We start from the raw sequence: 24728 nt of genomic DNA on the forward strand, positions 1-24728 counted from the left end.
ACACTGAAATGTTTCGTGTTTATTCTAAAAATGTATTTCCTTTCCTTTATGTTCCTAATGGAACACTGAAAGTTAAAAAAAAAAAAAAGACAGATGGCTGACTTTCTGCAGATTTGCTCAGGCAAACAAGTTCTAATCCACTGAGCATAACCCTGTCTTCATGTTTCACTGAATCATGTCTTGAGATGTGTTTTTGAAGAGAGAAAAAGGAAAGACGGTGAGAATAGCACAGGAAGGGCTTAATACTTGATTTGCATGAAGGCACATATTTTTGATTAGTCTAACTCTAGTCATCATGAATTTATTCATAGGCCAATATTAGACTCTGCTAATAGCAAAATTAATTGTAGTTCTAGACACTAGCAATGGACAATCAAAATTAAATTACAAAAACAATACCCATTATAATAGCCTTAAAAAAAATACCTACGAATTTAACAAAGTAGTTCAAGGATTGTACCCTGAAACATTTTTCAAAAATTTAAAAGATTAAGGAAAATCTAAATAAATGGAAAGACATTGCATTTTCACGTATTAGATGACAACATTATTAAGATAGGAATACTCTCAAGTTAATCTCCACATTCAATGCAATCCCTGTGAAATTGTTTATAAATTCTGAGGTGCTGGATATTTTATTATCCAAATCAATTTAATATTATTTGTCAGGTATCTATCACCTATAGATACAACAGGTGGCAGGTGCTTAAGAGACACTAAGATTAAAAAAGAAACTCATGGAACTTAAAAATCCAGTGGCTGGGGCTTCCCCGGTGGTGCAGTGGTTAAGAATCTGCCTGCCAATTCAGGGCACACGGGTTCGAGTCCTGGTCCGGGAAGATCCCACATGTCGTGGAGCAACGAAGCCCGTGCACCACATCTACTGAAGCCCGCGTGCGCTAGAGCCTGCGCACCACAACGAAGAGTAGCCCCCGCTCGCCACAACTAGAGAAAGCCCACGCACAACGACGAAGACCCAAAACAGCCCAAAACAATAAATAAATAAAAACAAATAAATTTTTTAAAAAATCCAGTGGCTGATGCAAAAACAAATTATTATGGAAACTCTCGTCAAACTACACAAGCCAGGAGTGAAATAAGTCAAAGTACCCTGGAGGAAAAATACATATATACAGAATTCCATACCTAGCAAAAATATCTTTCACAATGGAGACTTTTTCGGACAGACAAAACAGCAGACCTGCATTAAAAGAAGTGTTCAAAGCCATCCCTCTGGCCAGAGAAAAATATTACATTAAAATTTGGATCTACACAAAGGAAAGAGAAATGTTTGAAAAGGTATGTATAAAAGTAGGTAAATGACTTTTCTCATTTTAAATTTCATGTCTACACATAACATACATAAGTTATACATATATAGAAATAAAACATATGACAAGAACAGTACAAAAGACAAGAAGAAGAAAATGGAGGCATGCTCTTGTAATGTTATATTATACATGAAGGTAGACTATGATAAATTAAAGATGTATATTACAAAACCAAGGATGTATCAGCACAGGGAACTATTTTCAATATCTCATAATAACCTATAATGAAAAAGTATATATAAATTACTGAATCACTTCAATGTACACCAGAAACACAACACTGTAAATCAACTACACTTCAATTAAAAAAAAAAGAAAAGTTAAAAAGAAACCCAAGGAGAAAAAAACCTGTGAACATGAGTTAGGCAAAATTTGAGGACACAGGCGATGACAAAGAACACAAATCATAAAAGAAAAAATTGCCAAATGAGATTTCATGAAAATTTAAAACTTCTGCTTTTGAAATTACTGTTAAGGAAAGGTGAGCCAGGAAAGGTGAGCCAGTGGCTCACCTTTGCAAAACATGTATCTGATAAAGAGTTTGTATCCAGAATATGTACAGAACTCAATGAGACAAACAACTCAATTCATAAAGAATATGGAGAAAACATTTTAAGACACTTCTCAAAAGACATGAAGAGCAAATAAGCATACAGAAAGATGCTCAACATTATTAGTCATTAGGGAATTGCAAATAAAACCACAAAGATATACCACTCTACCTCTACTAGAACAGCTAAAATCAAAGACTGACAAAAACTGAAGTCTCAGTGAGAATGTGAAGCAACTGGAATGCTCATACACAGCTGACTAGAACACAAAATGGTACAGCCATTTTGGAAAACAGGCTGGCATTTTCTTATGAAGTCAAACATTCACTTAACCATACAACACAGTAGTCCCACCCCTAATTTGCTCACAAATAATAAAAGCAAAAGATCTATATTCAAATGTTCACAGCAGCTTTGTTCATAACAGCTCAAAACTGGAAACAACTCAATTGTTTATCAACTGGGTAATGGGATAATCAAATTGCAGTATATTCATAAATGGAATATGACTCAGCAATAAAAAGGAACAAACCACTGGAACATGCAACAACATCAGTGAATCTCAAAAGCTGGCTAAGTGAAAGGCAGACAACAAAGATTATATACCATATAATTCCATTTATATGACATCAAGAAAGGTAAAACTAATGTGACAGAAAGTAAATTAGTGGTTGCCAAGGACCACAGGTAAGAGTAGGGGACGGACTGCAGAGAGGCACAGGGAACTTTTGGGGGCAATAGGAATGTTCCAGTTATCATGATTGTGGTGATTCATCAAACTCATTTAATTGCACACTTAAAACTGGTGAACTGTACTATATGTAAAGTTATACCTCAATAAAACTAGTTTTTAAAATGAATGAATGAAACATGTCCAATATACGGGGGTGGGGGTGGAGAACTCTAATTAATCCAAGCCTGGATATAATAAGTATTCATAAAAGTGATCTCGGGGCAATAAGCATTAAGAGAAATCACTTTGGGATGAGATTAATGAAGGCTTCATAGGTAAGATGACACATGAACTACGGTTGAAAAAATGGACAAGTAGGATTGGCCAATTGAGGGTAGGGCATAAACTAACGTACAGGGGGCTTACAACTCCATGTTTTTAAAATGGTAAGGAGTCCAGTTTGTATTGTCATCAACACATACAGTGAGAAATAAGGTTATTTTGGGTCAGTCTATGGTGGAGAATCTTAAATGCCCAGTTCAAGAATTTGACTCTGTAAAAATGTTTTACAAAAAAATGACAGAATCAAAGTGGCATTTTGAGATTAATTTGAATGCAGAAAACAGGAAGGGCTCAAAGAGAAAAAGTCCAAATGCAATCAGAATCAACAATAAGGACGTAAGCTACAGAGTTTCGAACTAAATAAGAGTAGACCAGGGCTTCCCTGATGGCACAGCAGTTAAGAATCCACCTGTCAATGTAGGGTACACAGGTTCGAGCCCTGGTCCAGGTAGATTCACATGCCATGGAGCAACTAAGCCTGTGCGCCACAACTACTGAACCTGCGCTCTAGAGCCTGTGGGCCACAACTACTGAGCCCACATGCCACAACTACTGAAGCCCACGTGCCTAGAGCCCGTGCTCTGCAATAAGAGAAGCCACCGCAACGAGAAGCCCACGCACCGCAACGAAGAGTAGCCCCTGCTCGCCGCAACTAGAGAAAGCCTGAGCACAGCAATGAAGACCCAACACACAGCAATGAAGACCCAATGCAGCCAAAAATAATTAATTAATTAATTTTAATAAAACAGAGTAGACCAAAGACCATTACAGAAGGACAAATTAGAACAAGCAATTCAGTAGAACTCAGGAGGGAGAGGAGGTAAGTATTACTAAGGTTTTGGCACTGGATGCTTGGGAGAAACTACTGCCACTTAAAACACGTGCACAAGCACACACAAATCAAAAAGTTCTTAAAACTAGACGTTACATAAACAAGGTTAAAAGACTCACAAAAATACTAATACCACAAAAAACACTTAATATCTCTACTACAAAGAGCTCTTATAAATTAGAAAAACATCAAATAATGAATTAAGAAATCAGAACATCCAACATACAGATGAAAAGAAAGGCAGCCTTATTAGATATTAAAGAAACACAAATGAAAAAAAATAACGGGACATCTGACAACTCCAAGCAATGGTGGGACTGAAGAAACAGGCATTCTCACACTGTTGGGAAATATAAATTGGTAAAAGCCTTCTGAAAGGGCAATATGACAGTGTATCAGAACTATAAACCTGTAAACCATTTTTGACCCCAGCAATTTTATCCCTAGGAAATCCAATCTAGAGGAGATAATGGGCAAATGCACACAAAAATTCTGCGACAGATGCATAAACACAGAAAAAAATAAAAAAAAATAAGAATCTAGCAAAATGGACTTGGCCAAAGAAGTTATGGTATATCCATACAACAGAATACTAGGAGCCAATATAAAGAATATACTATGGAGTACAGGGTACAAAATAGCATTGTAGTATGTTATGTAAAATCTTATGTCCTTATGCATATACGCATAGAAGTCTAGAAGAATGTTCATCAAAATGTCATGGGGATGATCATCTCAGTTAGCTGGATTCAAAGGGACTTTTAATCTCATACTTTTCTATACTAACAAAATTTCTACCATGAGCCTCTATTATTCTTTGTAGATATGTGAAAAATAATGAAGAGCAATATCAGAAAAAGAAATGACTCCAAGAGAAGTGAAATAATTTAATGGTGGATAAATTAAGTTTGAAGTGTCAATAAAATACTTCAGTGAAAGTATCCCTATACAACTGAAAATGCAAAAAACGGAAAAGAAACAGAAAATGGGCATGCAGCCCATGAACTACTTTCGTTTTCAGTTCCTCTCACCACCTTTTTCATTTCCATTTTATGCAAATTCCAATTTTTAACCTAGACTTTAATCCTCTAACCTACATTTATTTTCCAAATATATTAAGAACACTAGATTCTACCATAATTTGCATGTGCAGAAATTCAAGGAACAAAATCACTGCGAATAAGTAATACTTTTCATAATACTTTTGCTTCCAACACCCACTTTAAAGTTTACAGATATCTACATATGAAACAAAGCCAACCAAAAACAAAAATAACAACAAAAACTTAAATGATATTCATAGAAAGCATACAGAATAAGAGAAAAGATTTAAATGACCATAAATATGAATATTAAGCAACATTAATTTTCAGCTGGTTTCTCAGAAACAGCTATTAATTTTTCAGTCAGGAAATAAAAGCTTGACATACAGTCTACTCAGAAAATTTTCACCAAGAAAAACAGATCATTTATCTTGATCATACAACAGAGTACAAATATAAATACTAAGTATGAATGTATTCTTTTTTTTTTTTTTTGGCAGCGCTGGGCAGGCAGCATGTGGGATCTTACTTCCCGGACCAGGGATGGAACCCATGCCCCCTGCATTGGAAATGCAGAGTCTTAACCACTGGACTGCCAGGGAAGTCCCTGAATTTATTCTGTTCACACTAAAAGTGACTCCCAGCATCCTTGACTCATTCCAGTAAAGCATGAGCTAGAAGGGGGAGGTTCTTAAATTTTCTCCTTAAATCAAAACAATTACTCCCCCAATCCTAGAGTATACGTAAAACAAAACAATTACTCCCCCAATCCTAGAGTATACGTAATCAAAACAATTACTCCCCCAATCCTAGAGTATACGTAAACCAAAACAGCAAGTAAATTTAGAGATACAACTGGCATTTATGCAAAAGCTGGTTTGCATTAATCTGTGGACAAAAATATTCAAATTAATTCAACCACTAATAAATATACTTTGGAATCTGTCCTCTAGGAGCTTACAATCTAGTAGGAAAAACACAAATTTTTAAAAGCTCTACAGCAAAGATAAAATAAAGTGCCATAGGAATATAAGGAAAGGAATTAACTTTTTCTGGATGAATGGAGTAAAGGTCTCAAGATGGTGGAATTTGAGCTGGGTTTTGAATGCAAAGCTGGAGGCAGAGAAGAGGAAAAAAGGCATTTCAAGCTAAAAGAACAGCAAAAGGAAAAATGTAGAGAAATAAAAGTGCCTCTAAAAATGGAACTCTGATAGAATGGGACCAGATATAAAAGGCATTACCTGACAATGCATTAGAAAATTTGGACTTAATTAATGGAAGTGATACAATCTAACCAAAATTTTCAGCAAACTCTCCTGAATAAAGAATGAATTGGGAAGAAAAGAATAACAGGAAGTCTGATTACAAATGAGGGCCCGAACTAAGGTACTGGAAATGGAATAAATATTAGTGTTAGAACAAAAATGTGAGAGAATGAGTAGATGTAAATGTCAGGCAAGGTTGGGTCAGAGAAGCAGCAAAACACAAGCCCATCTTGGGAATGAAAGGATTACAGTTTGGAGACTTAAGACAGTTCACTTAAATTCCCATTCCTTCTGAGTGTTTCTGCATTTATCCAACTATCCTGTATTTTTAACACTTTTGTAAAGCATTTTAAGAATTCAATTCATCTAAGGATATTCATGACTTATTTCCAGTAAGTACATATCAAATCAGTATTTTATGAGTAATAGCTTTTTTAAAATTCTGGAATGTCTTCATTTCATATATTTTTGAGCACTAGTTTTTAGGACAAAACACTAAATAATCCACAACAAGAAATACTGTGTATCATATGCAAATGAATACTAATAAATTCATTTAAATTTCCATCTAGGGTATGCCCATCTTTAGATTCTCAGGGTCTCAATATTATTCCATAACAGAGGTTTCTGCTGCTTCTTGGTGGAAGAGAAGTTCCACAGGTTCAGAGAGAGAATCAATTATATATAACAATTTATTGTACTGATTGTAACTGGTCTGACTTGAGTGACTTCAGACCAAGACATCCCATGGCAAAACAACCCTCAATAACTATTATTAGTGTCTTCAAAAAATGTTTTTAGCCTCCTATTCATAAAACCTACAAATTAAAAGACAAAATGAGCTGAAAGAACCTTTAGAAGAATTTGGTTTTTTTAATCTTCAAAATGCTGCAAAGATGGCCAGGAAACAGAAATTATCACATAAATAACCAAACAGGGGGTGAATTTTAGCAAAACAGATCATTAAGTGAGGTGGTCAGCTCCCTTGAACCCCATGTGAGGTTCAATACAGCACAATATCAAGAGCTGGTACTTCAGAATCAGCCCAGGGTTTGAATCCAAGCTGACCTTGGAACAAATCACTTAACTTTTTAGAGCTTCCGTTTCCCAATCTATCAACAGGAATGTTCCAACCCCAACATGGGTTTTGGAGGTGAATATATGTTAAATATTTATCAATGCCTGGCGTTCAGTAAAACCTAAATGTCAGTACCACTGCCTCTCATTCTGAACAGCCCCTCTCTTCAGTCCACCTGCACATTTATTATAAGGCCTATCAGCAGAATTATATGACTTCTCACACCCCAACAGTCAAGTAGCAAAGGAAATATGGTAACCCGGTTATACAGAGGAAAAAGGAAAGCCAAGAAGGGACTTGATGAAAAGCATGAGCAGCAGAGGGCTGAAGATTCAGATGGTGGCAAAGAGCAGGTTGTGAAGTAGAAGTCAATAGAATAGAGAGGATTTATTCTAGGAACTAACACAGAGAAAATCTTCATTCCATGGTCTCAATACCATTTTGAATGTGCATGCATTTCCTTAAAAATATCTACAGTGACAATTCATTCATATATAAGCTCCATGTGGGCTGGAAAAAGACCACTCTGCTATTTCCTATAGCAAAACACACAGTCTCTATTAAATCCTTATATATCCAGGCCCACAATATTTCACATGCTCAATAAACGCCATCATTCCTTCCTTTACCTATTCAACAATTATTAAGAAGTCTACTTGTGCCAGATACTACACTGAGCACTAGGAATACAACGGTCATCAAGACAGGATAATTGCCTTCATGGAGCTTGCAATCCAAGAGTCTATTCGTTAAACAACATGGGCCACCTATCACAATGACTTAAACAAAACTTTTTGCATTAAGCTGGACAAGATAGTTCAATTAGTTATTCCAAAACAGTAATAACACATTTGTTATATTTAAAAATCAAGTTCTTCAATCAACTATTTTAACTATAAATTCTGGGCCCCATATTTTAAGCAGGACATTTGACAAACTAGGTATAATATAATGTGAAATCAAAAACTGTATGAAAAATGAGTTTTTTGACCCAGAGAAGAAAAGACAAAACAACTGTCTTGGGCTTCCCTGGTGGCGCAGTGGTTGAGAATCTGCCTGCTAAGGCAGGGGACACGGGTTCGAGCCCTGGTCTGGGAAGATCCCACATGCCGCGGAGCAACTGGGCCCGTGAGCCACAACTACTGAGCTTGCGCGTCTGGAGCCTGTGCTTCACAACAAGAGAGGCTGCGATAGTGAGAGGCCCGCGTGCCGCGATGAAGAGTGGCCCCCGCTTGCCACAACTAGAGAAAACCCTCGCACAGAAACGAAGACCCAACACGGCCAAAAATAAATTTAAAAAAAAAAAAAACAACAACTGTCTTTACATTTTGAGGAGGCAGCATACAGGTTTGCTCTGAACTATTCCAAAAAGTTAAACTTGAAGCAATTAGTAGAAGTTACGTGGAGGCAGATTTCTGTTTCAATATGAAGAATTCTAGCATTTCAAGCTATTCAATAAAAATTCCACCACGTTACATTTCTGTAATAGTCTGTAATATTTCTACACTTTGCAAAACACAAATCTTTTTTTCCCTTTAAAAAAAATCAGCTTTATTGAGATGTAATTTAAGTAAGCAAAATTCACCAATTTTAAGTGTACATAAAACACAAATTTTCATTTAATCCTTGGAATAATAAAACAAAACCAAGTATTTCGCTGTTACAGTTTAGGAAACTGAGTCTCCCAGGGTGTTGCTAAGACACTGGGCAAACCAGAAAGTCCCAAATCTAATGGAATAAGCTGTCTCAAAGTAACATCTTCCCACCTCTAGATGTATACAGGCACACAACCAAAAGGCTGGATGTCAGGAATGTTGGCCAAAATATTCTAAAGCTTCTTCCAAACCCAACCACTTAGAAACACTGGTGGTCAACACAGACACCAGGAAAAGATTCAGTAATGAATGGTCCTCTAGAATGCAAGCCTCATGAGGGCAAGGACCTTGTCTCTCTTCATTGCTATATTCCAGTCCTTAAAACAGTACCTGGCATATAATATGTGCTCAATAAATATTTGCTAAATACAAATAATCCCAAATGCACATACCACTGCTCTGAAATAAATATAAAATACACAGCACTATCAGATAATAAAGGACCTCACTGAAGTATCCAGCAACTAAAAGGCCTGATAAACAAAAAATCCATTCCTAAAATTGCATCATACACTTAAAATTGCTATCTAAAGCACTGAAACTTTGACCTACTCCGTCAAAAACAAATTCATCTGCAAAAAATGCAAGCCTTTTGGCAAACCTATTTTAATTAAAGTAAAATATAAACTCGTACAAGACACAGAAGCTAGATATGGTGAAATGAGTTTTCAATGTTGATAGTCTTTGCTTAAGGCATCAACTAGCATTGAAAGTGTGCTTGAACCCTGCAAGAATGAAGAGATTTATACAGCTGGTTTGGTTTAAAGACAAACGCACACAAATCTCCACTCGCATCACATCTTTACACTTACTAGGCTGACGCTTCAAAGAGATCTAATTTTACTGGTACACATGTTGCATTGAGATTCAACATAACCGTGCTTAGAGGTACTCAGCAGCTGCTTGGCATTACTGAAAAGTAAAACCAATAGGAAAAAACAACAGATGCAAACAATTCGTAATACCCTAAACTATAAGGCCTAGAGTTTCTAGACATCTAAAAGAATTTAAGAACCTGTAATATCCTCAGAAGTTACTTTTAATTCATTTTGCTTAACAGATAAATATATATCAATGCACACACCATTTTTGGAGAACAGCATTATATAACAGGCAAGGTATTAACAGCTATATTAAAGAATTACTCCAATTTAACTAAAGTATACCTTTCAAAGATATCTGAACAAAGATCCTGACACTTAAAGGTCTAGTTAACTTTAAAGTAAGTGTAAACAGTAATTTAAAGTGCTAGCAGATAGTGTGATAGTTTAAGAAACGTCCAGTACTAAGCCATTCACTCGGTGGCTACACTGGATTACACCAACTAGCTTATGTTTATATTACATTATTAGCAACTGGGTGTCACCACAAACCAACACAGAAACCACAATCTCATCATTTTTTTCTACTTTTTAAAATCATGACTTTGGAAGATCAGGTAAAAAAAAAAAACTATTCCACACAAGAATACCATAAAATGAGTATCTTCCTTATCTTACGAATTAAGAACCGTAAGCCTTTTCACATATTGAAAGAATGAACTTGACAGAAAGGCTGCTTTTCCCACCGCTGTACTAATCATATGAAACATTTGCAACCCACATCTAACTCTGACATCAGCACCTGGCGCCGATTCTCCTTTACAAATGCTTACTCCCTAAACTGCAATCCACTCCTAAGTCTCCAGCAACGAAACCTCTTCGGAGGGCTTTCAAAACTGTGACAAATCACCCTCCAGGCTGACCCAAAGCAACTGCGCTGGAAAAGCAAAGAGCAGTTTAGAGAAACCCGTTTAAATGGATTAACGCAACACCTTTAAAACGGTGAACCCTTCCTCAGAACCCTTCCCCGCCAGAGCGAGGAGAAACTCTGCCGGACCTGTTGCTTTGTCCCCTCCGAAGCCCCCACAAGGTGCTTGGGGCGCGCGAAAACGCCCCTCCCCACCGGAAGCCCCGTGCCAGGTGAGGTTTTCTCGCCTCGCCGGCCGACTGGAATGCTGCAGCGCCCCATAGCCTCTTGCCCTGCCTCCGGGGCTCTGGCCGGCCCAGCCCGAGACAGACCCCGGGACGCCGGACTCACCTGATCACAGGGCTGTAGGGGCTCCGGGAGCGGCGCCAGCTGCTGCTGCTGTACGGGCTGGGGGACACGTCGCCGCCCCGCTCGTAGGAGCTGTGGCGGCTGTAGCTGGGGGAGCGGCGGCGGCTGTAGGGGCTCGGGGAGCGGGCCAGACGCCGCGAGTAGGGGCTGCTGCCGCCTCCCGCCGGGCTGGGGGACTTGCGGCTCCGCAGGCTCTGCGAGGCCCTGTGGGACACCGGGCTGTCGTCCCGGCCTCCCAGCGGGCTCAGGGACCGCTGCCGCCGCCTGTAGGCCTTGGGCTCGGTCTTGTCCTCCCGGTAGGCCTTGGGCGGCTCCTTGTAGGCCGACGGCGGCTCCTTGGACGACTTAGTCCGGCTCCGGTGGGCCTTCGGGTCTCGGTCCTTGCGGCTGCTACTGCTGCTGGACGTGGCCGAGGCGCTTTTCCGGCGGCCGCCGCTGCTGCTGCTGCTGCCGCTTTTGGCGGCCTCCACCCGCTCCTCGCCGCCGTGCCCGTGGCGGCTGCGGGACTTGGAGGCCTCGCCGCCGCCGCCGCCGCCGCGCTGCCCGTCCCGCCGCCGGTGCTCGCGGTGGCGGTCCTTGCTGCGGCCGCTGCTGCTGCGGCGGTCCCGGCGGGGCCTGCGCTCCGACCCCTCCCCGCGCCGCTGGGTGCCGGAGGAGGAGGCCGGACTCCCGCCGCTGCCCCCCGTTCCCCCGGCAGCCGTCGCCGCCGTTGCCGCGCTGACCCCCCCCAGCAGCAGCCCCTGCTCGGACTGGGAGCTTACATCCTCGTACTCCACCAGCGGGGTCACACCCCCGCCGCTACTAGCACCGCCACCGCCGTCCTGCTGCGGCTGGGGCAGCGAGAAGACCCGACGCTTCTCCGCCTCCTGCCCGGCGCGGGGCCCGCGGCGCCGCTTCTGCCGCCCTCCTGCGCGCCTCTTGCCTCTCGCCAGCCGCTTGACCTCCAGAGGGGGGCCCGGGCTGAAGCAAGAGGAGGAGGCCGCGGCGGCGGCGGCTGCGGCGGCGGCCGTGCCGGGAGCAGCCAGGAAGAGCAGAGGCGGCGGGGGCGGCGGCGGTTGCAGGAGCTGCGGCTGCAGGAGCGGCAACAGCAGCGGCGGCTGCTGAGGGGACAGGAATCGCCTCCGCTTGCGGCGTTCCTCCAACTTCTTCTCCGCCCAGCTCAAGCCCCCGCCTCCCCCCAGCGCCGTGTCCGAGCTGCTCGGCATCGCCTAGAGCCCGCCGCAGAGCGCGGCGCGGGTGCGGCCTCCTCCCGGGTCAGATCCTGGCCATCTCCCCCGCCGGAAACGGGAACGGCGGCGGCGGTGGCGGAGGGACACCGAGCACCAGGGCCGGCCGGGAGACGCGCCACGATAATCCGGGTCGGGACTCGGGTCCCTGGGTTCCAGATCACAGTGGGGTACGCAGCGGCCTCCGGGCCCGAGGGAAGCAGGGAATCCGAGCGGAGGAGCTCCCGATCGTGCTCGTCTTCCTAGCCTCGGCAGCAAAAACACCAGATGCGCCGGGCGCTGACCTGCGGGGGAGTCCGGAGTCCTCCAAGTGCCCCCGGGGGTGGGGGAGAGCGACCTCGGCCGCGCTCTCGGGTCGGGCAGCGCAACGCGGAAGTACCACCTTCGTCTCCGCTTCACTCCATCGGGCCCTGACGTTGGGTGCGAGTTCAGGGGAGGGGAGTGGGCGAGACAACAACACGCCTCCGCCGCCTCCTTCTCCTCGTCGACGTTGTCCTCCTGTGGTGGCGGCGACACACGGCGGGCGCCTCAGAAGTGGCCTGGGCCTGACAACAACTCCCGGCCTAAGGCCTCGCGCACTCTGCGGCCCGCAGGGACGGGCGGCGGGGCGGGGCGAGGCGGGGGCGACCGGGCTGCGGCTCACGGTTGGGGCAGCGAGTGTGCGGGGCTGGGCGGGGGGCTGTTTCCGGGGAGATGGGGGCGGGGGGGGCGTTTCTGAGTCTGTGGGGGTGGGTATGGGCCCTGACTTTCTTCTTCCTTCGGCGCGGCGAGCAGAGGTGGCGGTGCTGCCCCTTTCCTCCGCTCCCCCCCCCGCCTCCACGAGGAGGCTCCTGGTGTGCGCGGCTGGCCCGGCTCGCTCCTCCCCTTCCCTCTCCGCTCCTCGTCAGGAGGAGGGAGGGAGATGGGACTTGCTGGTTGGGCCCTAACCTCCACAACCCCTCCTTCTAGCCTCCCTCTTTCGGCCTTTCCCCTCTTCGGCCCTGACGCAAGGCCGGGGGCGCGCACGCACGTCGCGCTCCGAGAAAACCCAAGGTGAGTGGTGTCAGGGGCAAAGGAGGCGGGAACAAAGTTGCCGCGCACGGGCGTGCTCGCTCCCGCCAAGCGACGGGCGTCTGGCCCGGAAGTGAGGGAACGTAGAGACGGCTCCACTTCCGATGGGGGTGGGACTCTGTGAAGAAGAGTTAAAGAAAGGAGAGGGTTCGTGCGCCGCCCACTGCTGTCGCTGGAGAGTCTCGGGGTGACGGAGCGCCGGTCGTGCCTGTTGCTTGCGTCCAGCGCGCAGCACCGGCTCTGGATCTTCGCAGGCGCCGCACGGCGAGAGCAAGAATCTGGAGACTCAGGAATAATGCCATTAATGGCCTTCTGGGCTGGATAATCACCCCGTCGTCTCCTCTCAGCCAAGCCCGGACGGAGGTTGGAACAGCTGCGAAAGAGGGAGAGGGCACCCTACAAAAGAGGGCGGAGATGGCGTTAGCTTAAACTATCTCTTGTACACCCAAGTTCCAGGCCCCATCTTGACCTAAAAACACAGTTGGAAATCCCAGTCTGGCGCTTCCATTAACACTGAAGTTTAAAAAAAAAAAGTTAATACGAGGAATAATGAAACGTCGAAAGGAACTCCGGGAAACCCCAAAATTTTTACCGGCGGCCTTGAAGTCAAAACATCTCGCTCAAATGAGAGCTGCCCTCTTGGCACTTCACCCTCTTTCACCTTAACTATCCAAACCTGTGGGGCTGCAAAGCGTAACCATTCGGTGACCTCACGTCTCATTTCTTGCATTACCAGGTTAGCCTTAACTTAAATGGCTTATTGGTTTGGGTTTGTTTTTTTTTTAATTTTAATTGTATTATAGTTGACTTACAATGTTGTGTTTCAGGTGTACGCGAAGTGAATCAGTTATACATACGCATATACCCACTCTTTTTTAGATTCCTTTCCCATATAGGCCATTACAGAGTATTGAGTAGAGTTCCCTGTGCTACACAGCAGGTCCTTATTAGTGGCTTGTGGGAGTTTAATATGGTTGCAAAGAGAAGCTGAGCAGTGCATTCAATGGCTACATGTAGTCACCCGTTTTCAAGTTTATTTGTTCAGTGCATCGGTTGGTTCTTAGTTCTTAAACACTTAGTACCCATCCATCATTCATGCCTTAATAATTTTAATACACTAACACTGTATCTCAGTCTGGACTCACCTAAGCAGAAATCAGGCTTCACTGAGAGAGTACAAAGGGTGTTTGCTGAAGAATAAAGGAGGAGGCAAAGGAGTAGGTAATCTTGAAGGCAGTTCATTTCCCAGGAGGATAGGCCCCGGGTGGGCCACACAGTGGGACCTACCACGCAGCCAGAAGGATGTGGTAAATGCACTGGGAAACTGAATAGAAAAGTAAGGGACAAGGTGCCTAAAAACGTTTCTCCTTGGCAGTATTGCTGCCTGAAGTTCCTACAACCTAAACCAGTTAGCGAGAGGCTTTTTCCAAAAAATTACGATCAACCTGCCCCATCATCCTACTTTGAAAAGCCTGGAGTAACAGAACAAGGAGAGCAAAATGGATTTATCTAGCAGTTCGTCACATACGACCAACTCCAGGTAAGAATATCATCTTCTGTCCTATACTTGCAAAGAAAACATGTTCCAAAGTAAATGGGTAGCTTCCAGTCCAGGTTGCAAACAGAAAACATATACTAAAATATTTTTAGTGGGGTTCTGCCACCCCATATGTTTCTGCAAAGAGTCTGGGGGGGTGAGATGGGGAAAAGGGGCAGAAGCAAAGCATTCTGAACTCCCCAAAGATACCTGCCCCCCATGCATTGAAATGCTAATGATTAACAGGGTTCAAACTCCAAAAAATGAGAAAGACCTTTAAATTAGAAGCCATCTGTTTCTATAAGCTTGTCTACTTATCTTCATGTAAAGAGACTTGAAGTTGCCACTTGAGACTGTGTTTTAGTATTTTACTGTTTGTGTGTTATGACATACTGTCTACTGGTTTAAGAGAGAGAGAAGGAGGTGGTAAGTTTTTTGCTTTCTTTGTTTATCTAATGGGTCATAACATACCTAATCAGCTGTTCTTAAAGTGTGGCCTGAGACTAACGCTTTTTCAATGAATCATGCAATCAAAGCTATTTTCATAGTAAGACATGATTTGTCTTTATCATTCTTATTTTTTCACAAATGCACTATGGAGTTTTCCAGAGGCAACATGACATGTGATGACATCATTGTTCTGATGGCTAATGGAATGTGTGCTTGTGTGTTCATATGTTTTCTAGAATGTTCTAAGGTATTAAGTTTCTGAAATGTGTAAACATTTGGAATATCTGCCTAACTCAGTGACCCGATACTTTCCAACTGACTAATGGATGATGTTACAAAATCATGAGTAAAAGATTCATTCAAAGTGCAGGACAGACTGATGTGTTTTAATGTAACCATACAAAAAGTTCATAGATCTGTTCTCAGATTCCACTTTATAACTAACCTTTTAAGAAGCTACTGTGGGGACTTTCCTGGTGGTGCAGTGGTTAAGAATCCGTCTGCCAATGCAGGGGACACGGGTTCAAGCCCTGCTCCGGGAAGATCCCGCATGCCGCGGAGCAACTAAGCCTGTGTGCCACAACTACTGAAGCCCGTGCTCCTTAACGAGAAGCCACCGCAATGAGAAGCTGGCGCATCACAGTGAAGAGGAGCCCCACGCCGCAGCTAGACAAAGCCCGCACGCAGCAACGAAGACCCAATGCAGCCAAAAATAAATAAATTAATTAAGAAGCTACTGTGGAGTTTTGGTGTAGTATCAAAGAATAACCACAGTTGTCTGGAAAAGCTATTAAAATACTCCCTCGCTTTTCCAACAACATGTCTTTTTCATACATTTCCACCAAAATAACATATTGCAACAAATTGCATTAAAAGGCTGATACGAGAATCAGTTTCAGTCCTACTAAACCAGTCGAAAGGAGATCTGTAGAAAAGTAAAAACATTAATCCTCTAATATTTTTGTTTTGTAAAGATAGTTTCTTGCATTTAAATGTGTTAGTTGTATTACTATATGATGAAGTTATTGTTATTTTGAATGACTTTTTTTTTCTTTTTGGTGCCATGCTGCACAGCTTGCAGGATCCTAGCTCGCAGACCTGGGATCGAACCCAGGCCCTCAGCAGTGAAAGTGCAGAGTCCTAACCACTGGACCGCCAGGGAATTCCCTAAATGAATATTTTTAAATTGTCTCCATTTTTATTTCTAATATCAACAGATATAACTCATATAAACAAAAACTCTTTTATGGTCCTCAGAAATTTTTTTAAGTGTAAAAAGATCTTCAGACCAAAACCTTTGAGAAATGCCATACAAAATCATTAAAATTCCACTGCTTCTGTTCATGCTTCTAGTGGTACAGACAGTTCACAGATAGGTCATGCACTACCATTCCAGAATCTTCCTTATAACTAGGAGTTTCTGTAGTGTCTTTCAACATTGCTTCTCCTTTAGAGAAATTGGTTGTTTGAGTTTTTATTAGGTTTTCTCAGTCTTGAAAAAGTTTAAGCTCTCCTTACTTCAGCCCACTATTCTTTATCATAAGGAAGAATATCAAGCATGTTATTGTTAAAAGAGAGAAAAGCAAAGCCAAAACAATGGAACTTTTCAATTTAATTATAAAAACAAGTAGTGGCCAGTATTTATGTGCACTTACTATGTGTCAGGCTCTGTGCTAAGTGCTTTATATTTATCTTCTCATTTAATCCTCTCAACAGTGCCTAAAAATTGGGTGACCATAGTCCTCAGTTTGCCTGCGGTGGTCCTGGTTTATGCCATTTGTTCAAGTATAATTATTAATAATATCCCCCTGCCAGCACATAAGTTTCCCAGTTTGGACATAAATTATCTGATCACCCTCCCTGTAAAAATTACTATCCACAGTTTACAAATTAGGAAACTGAGGCACAGAGAGATTGAGTGTCTTGCCCAAAGTACACTGCTAGTAAATGTGGGTGTGGGATCCTAACCCAGGTCTGTCTAGCTTTGTAGTTCAGGCTTTTAAAGAATTACAAACTGTTTCACAGTGATATCAATGCTCCTGAGATTTATTTTGACCCCAACTATAGTAATATATTCCAGAATAAAAGAAAGTAGAACACAGAAATTTAAGGTAAAATTTTAAATTCAGTTTCAGTTGTAAAACACTGATGTGATAGATGTGCTGTTCCGACACTCATCTTTTACACAGTTCAGAGGCGCACACTTGCTATCAACAGTTTGCAGAAAACCAATGCTGCTTCTGTGTTGGGGCTTGCGGGGGAGTGCAGTTCTTGCTGGTTCAGTAAAGCTGAAGGATGCCTATTTATAAAACAGGAAAGGTGGACCAAACTGTTAGAGGCCTTCCTAATAGGGATTCTCCCTGATTATAAGTAACAATGCAAGTTTCATTGGGTGTATAAATGTGCCTAGCTTAAAACTACATCTCCCAGCAGTCTCTGCAGATGAAGAACCTGACCATGCTATGCAGTCCTGGCCAACGAAATGTAAGTAGAAGTTGTTGGATGAGGCTTCTGGGAATGCTTTCTTAAAATGGAAGGCCAATTTAGCTGACCTTGCCTTTTACTTTTCTTTACATCTGGAATTCAAATGCAATACTGGAGTTTGAGCAGCCATCTTGTGACTACAAAGGAACAAGCACATGTTAAGGATGGCTAGGTGAAGGGAAGAGAGAAGGACCTGGCTCTCTGAGGACATTGTGGATCTACCAAATCAACCCTGGACTGAAAAAGACATATGAAACTGGTAATATGTTTAAGCCACTGTTTATTTCCATTTTTATTATAGATAAACTAAATTCCTAACTATTGCAGTGAGACCCCATGCTCCCATCCCACTTCAGTGGTGGATATCATTAATGAGAGCATTCTTTCCTGCTCATCCTAAATATAGCCTCAGAATCTGTCTCAACATAAGTGTTTAAAACCCACACTGCAGCAGATCAGCCACATTGTCCAGTAGCTCAGGCTTGAGAAGGACATGGTTCAGGTATGGTTCTGCAACTGTCACCAGAAGGGCAAACGATCACGCAAGTGAATATTCGCACTGAGAGGATTTTGAGGCTATTGGGCAGTCTCCTTTCTCAGGGGAATCAGTACCCTCTCCTCTGGCCCCAGGGCCCTATTTTGTCACCCCAGGCTGTAGTGACGCTTACTTCACTACGCTGTACTCCTCAGTCTCTTTCCATGAGAGTGAAACCTTTCCCTCTGTGTCTGTCACCACTCTGGGCTTTCCCATGCCTTCAAACCGAGGAATGGGGGCCAAAGGAAAGGGAAGAGCTAGGGGAAAACCTTGGGGTTTCTACCAGGGCTTTGGAGACCAAGTTCTTTATTCACTAAGAAAAGAATTGGCAGCTGAGAAGGTGTGGGGACAGGGAGTTTGGAGGAGGTGGTTGGAGGGAAGGTGAAGTTCAGGGATGCTCCTGATTATAATCCCCATGTCATTCATCACTTTGTTCTTAAATAAAGAAGCCTGGGACATAGACACACACACAGAGCAATATATTCCAGAATAAAAGAAAATATGACACAAAATTTGCAATGAAAACTTAAGATCAATTTCACTAGTAAAACTGAAGCGATGTGTCACTCCCATGCTCATTTTTTACACAGTTTCAGAAGCCTACTACCTCTGAGTCAGAAATGATACCAGTAATGAAATTATTTTTCAGGCTTGTCCTGGAGCAATTTTTGTCATTATTTGGGGAATTGCTTGGTCCAAAAACTCAGGGTTCACACCCTGGCACAAAACTACGTGTCTTAGTTATGTTATATTGTTATGCCTTGTTATAGAGACAAATCAATACATTGAATTATGTCAGGAATTACAGGGTATGTAATTTATTGGAATCAATATTGTGTTAGTGTCTAATCTCATAAGAATATGTACTCTTAGGAGATAGTTATTCAGGAATATTTGGAAGTTCGACTACAGATTACACACCATTGTAAAGCAATTATACTCCAATAAAGGTGTTAAAAACAAACAAAAAAGAAATAGACCTAAAAATGCTGAAATGATAGAATTAGTGCACCAAGACTTTAAAAACAATTATTTTAAAAAGTTTAAGGACTTAAAGGCAAGTGTGAAAATACTTAGGAAAGAAATGGATATAAGATAGAAATAAATAAAAAACTTTTCAAGCTGAAAAAAAAAGAATACTTTAAATTTCTAATTACATCAACTAACAGATTTGATGGAGAAGGGATAAACAAGCAAACAATTCATTTATGTTGTGTTAAAAGTTCTCATTAATAAGGTCATTATAGCCTTAAAATACACTATTGGAGATATAGGTCAAAGGAAATAATTTCTACCAGAACTTTTTAACTGACAATGTGAATCTTATTTTGTGTTCAGAGCATTGCAATAAAATTATTAGAATCAGCATTTAATAATTGATTCACCCTTATATTTATGGTCAGATGATTTTTAACAAGGGTGCCAAGACAATTTGATGGGGAAGAATTGTCTATTCAGCAGATGGTTATGGTGAAGGAGATTGTTGTTGATAGGTGTAAACAACAACTGCTCAGGCCCCTCCTCATTTCCATTTTCCCCATTATCACAATATAAATAATAGCAAAGAAAAAAAATGGTGCTAGGCCAACTCGACAGCCACATGCAAAAGAGTGAAGTTGGACCCCAACCTCATACAATATACAAAAATTAGCTCAAAATGGATCAGAGGCCTAATATAAGAGCTAAAACTATAAAACTCTGAGAAGTTAAACATAGGAATAAATATTTGCAACCTTGGGTTACACAAAACTTTCTCAGATGAGACACCAAAAGCACAAATGACAAAAGGAAAAATTATAAATTAGACTTATCAAAACTAAAAAGCTTGTGCTGCTTCAAATGACACCATCAAGAAAATGAAAAAGACAGTGCATAAATCTTTACAAATTATGTGGTAAGGGATTTGCACATAGAATATATAAAGAACTCCAGCAACTCCACAATGGAAGGATAAATAACCCAATTTTAAAATGGTTAAAAGATCTGAATAGACATTTCTCCAAAGAAGGCATACAAATGGCCAGAAAGGAAAGATGAAAAGATGCTCAGTATTATTAGCCATTAGGGAAATTCAGATAAAAACCACAATGAAATACCACTTTACACACCAGGATGGCTATAGTCAATAGACAGGTTTTGTCAGAGATGCAGAGAAAATGGAACCCTCATACCTCGCTGGTGGGAATATAAACGTGATACAACCACTTTGGAAAACAGTTTGGCGGTTCCTCAAAATGTTAGACGCAGAATTACACTATGACCCAGCAAATTCAATCCTAGCTATGTACCCACAAGATATGTAACCATATCTCCATGAAAAAACTTGTACACAGATGTTAACAGCATAATTCATAATAGCCCAAAAGTGGAAACAACCCAAATGTCCATTAGCAGATGAATGGATAAACAAAATGTGACACATCCTTACAATATAGTATTTTTTTTCAGCAATAAAAAGGAATGAATTTCTGATACATGCTATTGCATGGAGGACCTTTGAAAATATTATGCTAAGGGAAATAAGCCTTAGTTTCTGTCTTTTAATCATCCCCTAAGGTACAAAGTATACAGTATTATTCCCATTTAATAGTTGAGGAAAGTAAAGCTCAAGGAGATTGAGTTGTCTACAGCCACATAAACAATAATGTGAAACTTGAATTTTCAACCCCAAAACATACCCTAAACACAAATAAAAACACTTTTTAAAAAGTGTTTCTTGATCTATATCCACACAATCCCTTTTCCTTTATCATGTCCTTAGTGATCACATAAATGCTATCCATTTTTCCTTTTCCCTTTCTGTATTGGTGCCTGGCCTTCTTCCCAGTGTCCTGGGCATAGCTAAAAATTTCCAATGGAAATGAAGGGGTTTTAGAGCTGGAAAGAATCTTTAAATTTTAAGTTCACCCCCCCCCCCAAGTCACTTTATTGATGGAAACTGAGATTTACACAAATCAAATGTCCTGTCTAAGGTCCCAAAGCTATTTTATAAAAGAAGCCTTGTTTATTTTGTCTCCCATCCAGTACTCTTTACATTTGACTCATGGTTTTCGAACTCGCTGGTGGTACTCAAAGACATTCCAAGGGGTACATAGGCTGGGAAAGTTTTGAGGAAATCCATTTTCGAATGATCAACTTCCATACTTCTAAAATTGATCTGCCTGAGAATGTTCTTGTGGTCAAGGTATCTTGCTGGTTCTCTCTCCCACTTTATAAAACAAAGACAGAACTCTCATTCTCTAATCTTCATGGCACATTGCCCAAAAGTGTAAGAACAAAGACAAACCAAGGCACAACTGAAACGTTGTGTCTGGGAAAGACTTGTTTAATCAAGACAACCTGTCTCATTGTAGCAATAAGTAATATTCCTCTCTGAACACATAGAATAGCTTTAATTTTTTTTTTTTTTTTTTTGCCAGGCACCATGTGGCTGGTGGGATCTCAGTTCCTCCACCAGGTATCGAATCCCAGGCCACAGCAGTGGAACCCCAAAATCCTAACTACTAGGCCACCAGGGAACTCCTTTAACTTTACTAATATTTAAAAATGATTAATCAAAACATGAAATATATTTGCTGTTTTCATCAATTGTATATTACTGATAATTGAAATTATGACTCAATCTAGAAGAAAAATTTTAACACTCATCAGTTTTCACTTACATACTTTTTTTTCTTACGGCAGGATGTATGATAAGGTGATCAGTGAAAGACTTTAAAGCAAAAGAAGTATGTTAGTATATTACATTAGGATAAAATTATGTGAGAGAAGTGGAATGGAAAAGAGAACAATGTAAAATTCTGGCTGTTGAAGGTTAGGTATAGTTTTTCCAAAAGAATGATAGTCGGTATCAAACAGCCATCGTTTGAGTCTTTTGGATACACACAGGAGTGATATAAGAATCTTAAATGTCAACATAAAAAGGTGCAAAGGTATATATAGGCTTTTCAAATCATTTTAGGAATTATAAGCAAAAAAACCTGAAGGCCACTGTCATAGGTAATCCTTTGTAGAATATTGATGACTCATCATAAGTCCATTGCCATTATAGAAAAAAATTCTCAACAAACCTGTCTGCTAATTTTTAACTCAATATTATCATTTCCACACATAGAGGAAAGCACATTATCATTGTTCTTAAAAAAATATATTTTTAAAGGCATGAAATAGAGATTTTTGTTCCCACTCCTAAACTTTGCAACCTTTTATTTTCTTGCACAATTTCTCCAGGCACCCAGGCACCCAGGCACCCAGGCACCAGGCTCATGTATACTGAGGCTTCTGCTTAAAACTCTACAGTTGCTCCCATCTGCTTCTAGGAGAAAGTGCTAACGCCAGCAGGGGGCTCACATCACTCTGCATGATCCGAGTCCCACTCATGGCTCCAGACTGCCCTTTCTCTGCTCAAACTCTGCACTTCAGTCATTTGGAACTTCTTTTTAGTTCTTTGAAGGTCCTGTTCGTCTCTCAACACTGGGCCTTCACACGGGCTGCTCCCTCTGTGTGGAATACTCAACCCACCTCCTACCTCCCAACTAGGTGTAATTTTTACATATTCGAATGTCAGGTTTAGGTACCACTTGAAGCTTTCTCCGACCACCCCCACCACTACCATCACTAAGGTTGGATTAAATGTTACTCTTTTGTGTTCCTGATGAATAATGTCCTTCCCCATCAAGGATGTACTGCAGTCTTCTCTTTCCTTGTCTGTTTCCTCCAATAGACTGTAGGTTGCAACACGACAGAAACAGTGTCTACTCACCATCATACTAAGCCTCCCCCAATGTACAGTACCTGGTAGTTTCTGAATGACTAATGGGAGAATTAATGAATGGATTGATTTTGCTGATTCATCAATTAAAAGACTTCTGTTGAAAGTAACAGCTACTTTAACAATCTTAAAGGAATTTATTGGAAGGATATAAAGGGCTCATGAATTGACAGGAAGTTGTAATACCAGGCTGGAAAAATAGGTAAAGACCCAGGTAACTCAAGCAGCCAAGAAGCTGGAAAATGTTAGCAGGAATAGCCCAATAGCCTGGGAAGGACACAGTTACCTTTGTTGCAGGGCACTGCTGCTGTCTCTTTGGGATTCCACCTCAACTGCCCTTGGAGATAATCTCCCCACTGCTGGGAATTAAATTTCATTGCCCCAAGGAAACCATAAACAAGACAAAAAGACAGCCCTCAGAATGGGAGAAAATATTTGCAAATGAAGCAACTGACAAAGGATTAATCTCCAGAATTTACAAGCAGCTCAGTATCAAAAAAACAACCCAATCCAAAAATGGGCAGAAGACCTAGACATTTCTCCAAAGAAGGTATACAGGTTGCCAACAAACACATGAAAGGATGCTCAACATCACTAATTATTAGAGAAATGCAAATCAAAACTACAATGAGGTATCACCTGACACCAGTCAGAATGGCCATCATCAAAAAATCTACAAACAGTAAATGCTGGAGAGGATGTAGAGAAAAGGAACCCTCTTGCACTGTTGGTGGGAATGTAAATTGATACAGCCACTATGGAGAACAGTATGGGGGTTCCTTAAACAACTAAAAATAGAACTACCATATGACCCAGCAATCCCACTACTGGGCATATACCCTGAGAAAACCATAATTCAAAAAGAGTCATATACCACAATGTTCATTGCAGCTCTATTTACAATAGCCAAGGTATGGAAGCAACCTCTGTCCATTGACAGATGAATGGATAAAGATGTGGCACATATATACAGTGGAGTATTACTCAGCCATAAAAAGAAACGAAATTGAGTTATTTGTAGTGAGGTAGATGGACCTAAAGTCTGTCATACAGAGTGAAGTAAGTCAGAAGAAAAAAAATACCGTATGCCAACGCATATATATGGAATCTTCAAAAAAAAAAAAAAGGTTCTGAAGAACCTAGGGGCAGGACAGGAATAAAGACAGATGTAGAGAGTGGACTTGAGGACGTGGGGGGAAGGGTAAGCTGGGAAGAAGTGAGAGAGTGGCATGGACATATATACACTACCAAATGTAAAGTAGATAGCTAGTGGGAAGCAGCTGCATAGCACAGGGAGATCAGCTCGGTGCTTTGTGACCACCTAGAGGGGTGGGATAGGGAGGGTGGGAGGGAGACGCAAGAAGGAGGAGATATGGGGACATATGTATATCTGATTCACTTTGTTATAAAGCAGAAACTAACACACCATTGTAAAGCAATTATACTCCAATAAAGATGTTAAAAACAATTTCATTGCCCCTTTGTGTCTCTTGGTCAAGATTTAAATTTCTGGAAAAGTGATCATTGGCTAAAGATCATGTGCCGTGCCCAGGCTGCTAGAGGTGAGGGACATCAGGATAGGGCCTCTCACGCTTTCAGACTGGGAAGGAGGGCATGCCTTTCACCAAGACTGTGGAGGAATTCCTCGAACAGGAAGAAGGGTTGGATACAGTGCAGCTAAGAAAGTACAGCTGTCTGCTACAGCTGTCTAGAACTAGAGCAAAATATGTGTTCCCACACAGAACAGTTTGTTTTGGTGCCATGTGTGTATTTAGGGCCTCTAGAATGGCTTAAAAAATAATAAAAAC

General features: G+C 41.6%; 1 protein-coding gene and 1 long non-coding RNA gene across 3 annotated transcripts in view; one reads left to right on the top strand and one right to left on the bottom strand.

Annotated features, from left to right (window-relative positions):
- The window catches only part of CDK13 (cyclin dependent kinase 13), a 110325-nt gene extending 98129 nt beyond the window's left edge, over positions 1-12196 (bottom strand). For both annotated transcript variants that reach the window (XM_082846736.1, XM_082846735.1), the window contains exon 1: positions 10850-12196. In XM_082846736.1, the coding sequence (XP_082702862.1) occupies positions 10850-12072 (1223 nt within the window). In that variant the 5' untranslated portion in view covers positions 12073-12196. The remainder of the gene's footprint in view (positions 1-10849) is intronic.
- Positions 12197-13276: 1080 nt separating this feature from the next.
- On the top strand, positions 13277-24116 carry LOC309966526. Its single transcript, XR_014326459.1, has 3 exons — positions 13277-13879; positions 13971-17873; positions 22388-24116. It is a non-coding gene; the product is annotated as an uncharacterized lncRNA (long non-coding RNA).
- Positions 24117-24728: the final 612 nt, after the last annotated feature.

The sequence above is a fragment of the Leucopleurus acutus genome, assembly GCF_964270905.1.
Source record: "Leucopleurus acutus genome assembly, chromosome: 9".
Lineage (NCBI taxonomy): Eukaryota > Metazoa > Chordata > Mammalia > Artiodactyla > Delphinidae > Leucopleurus > Leucopleurus acutus.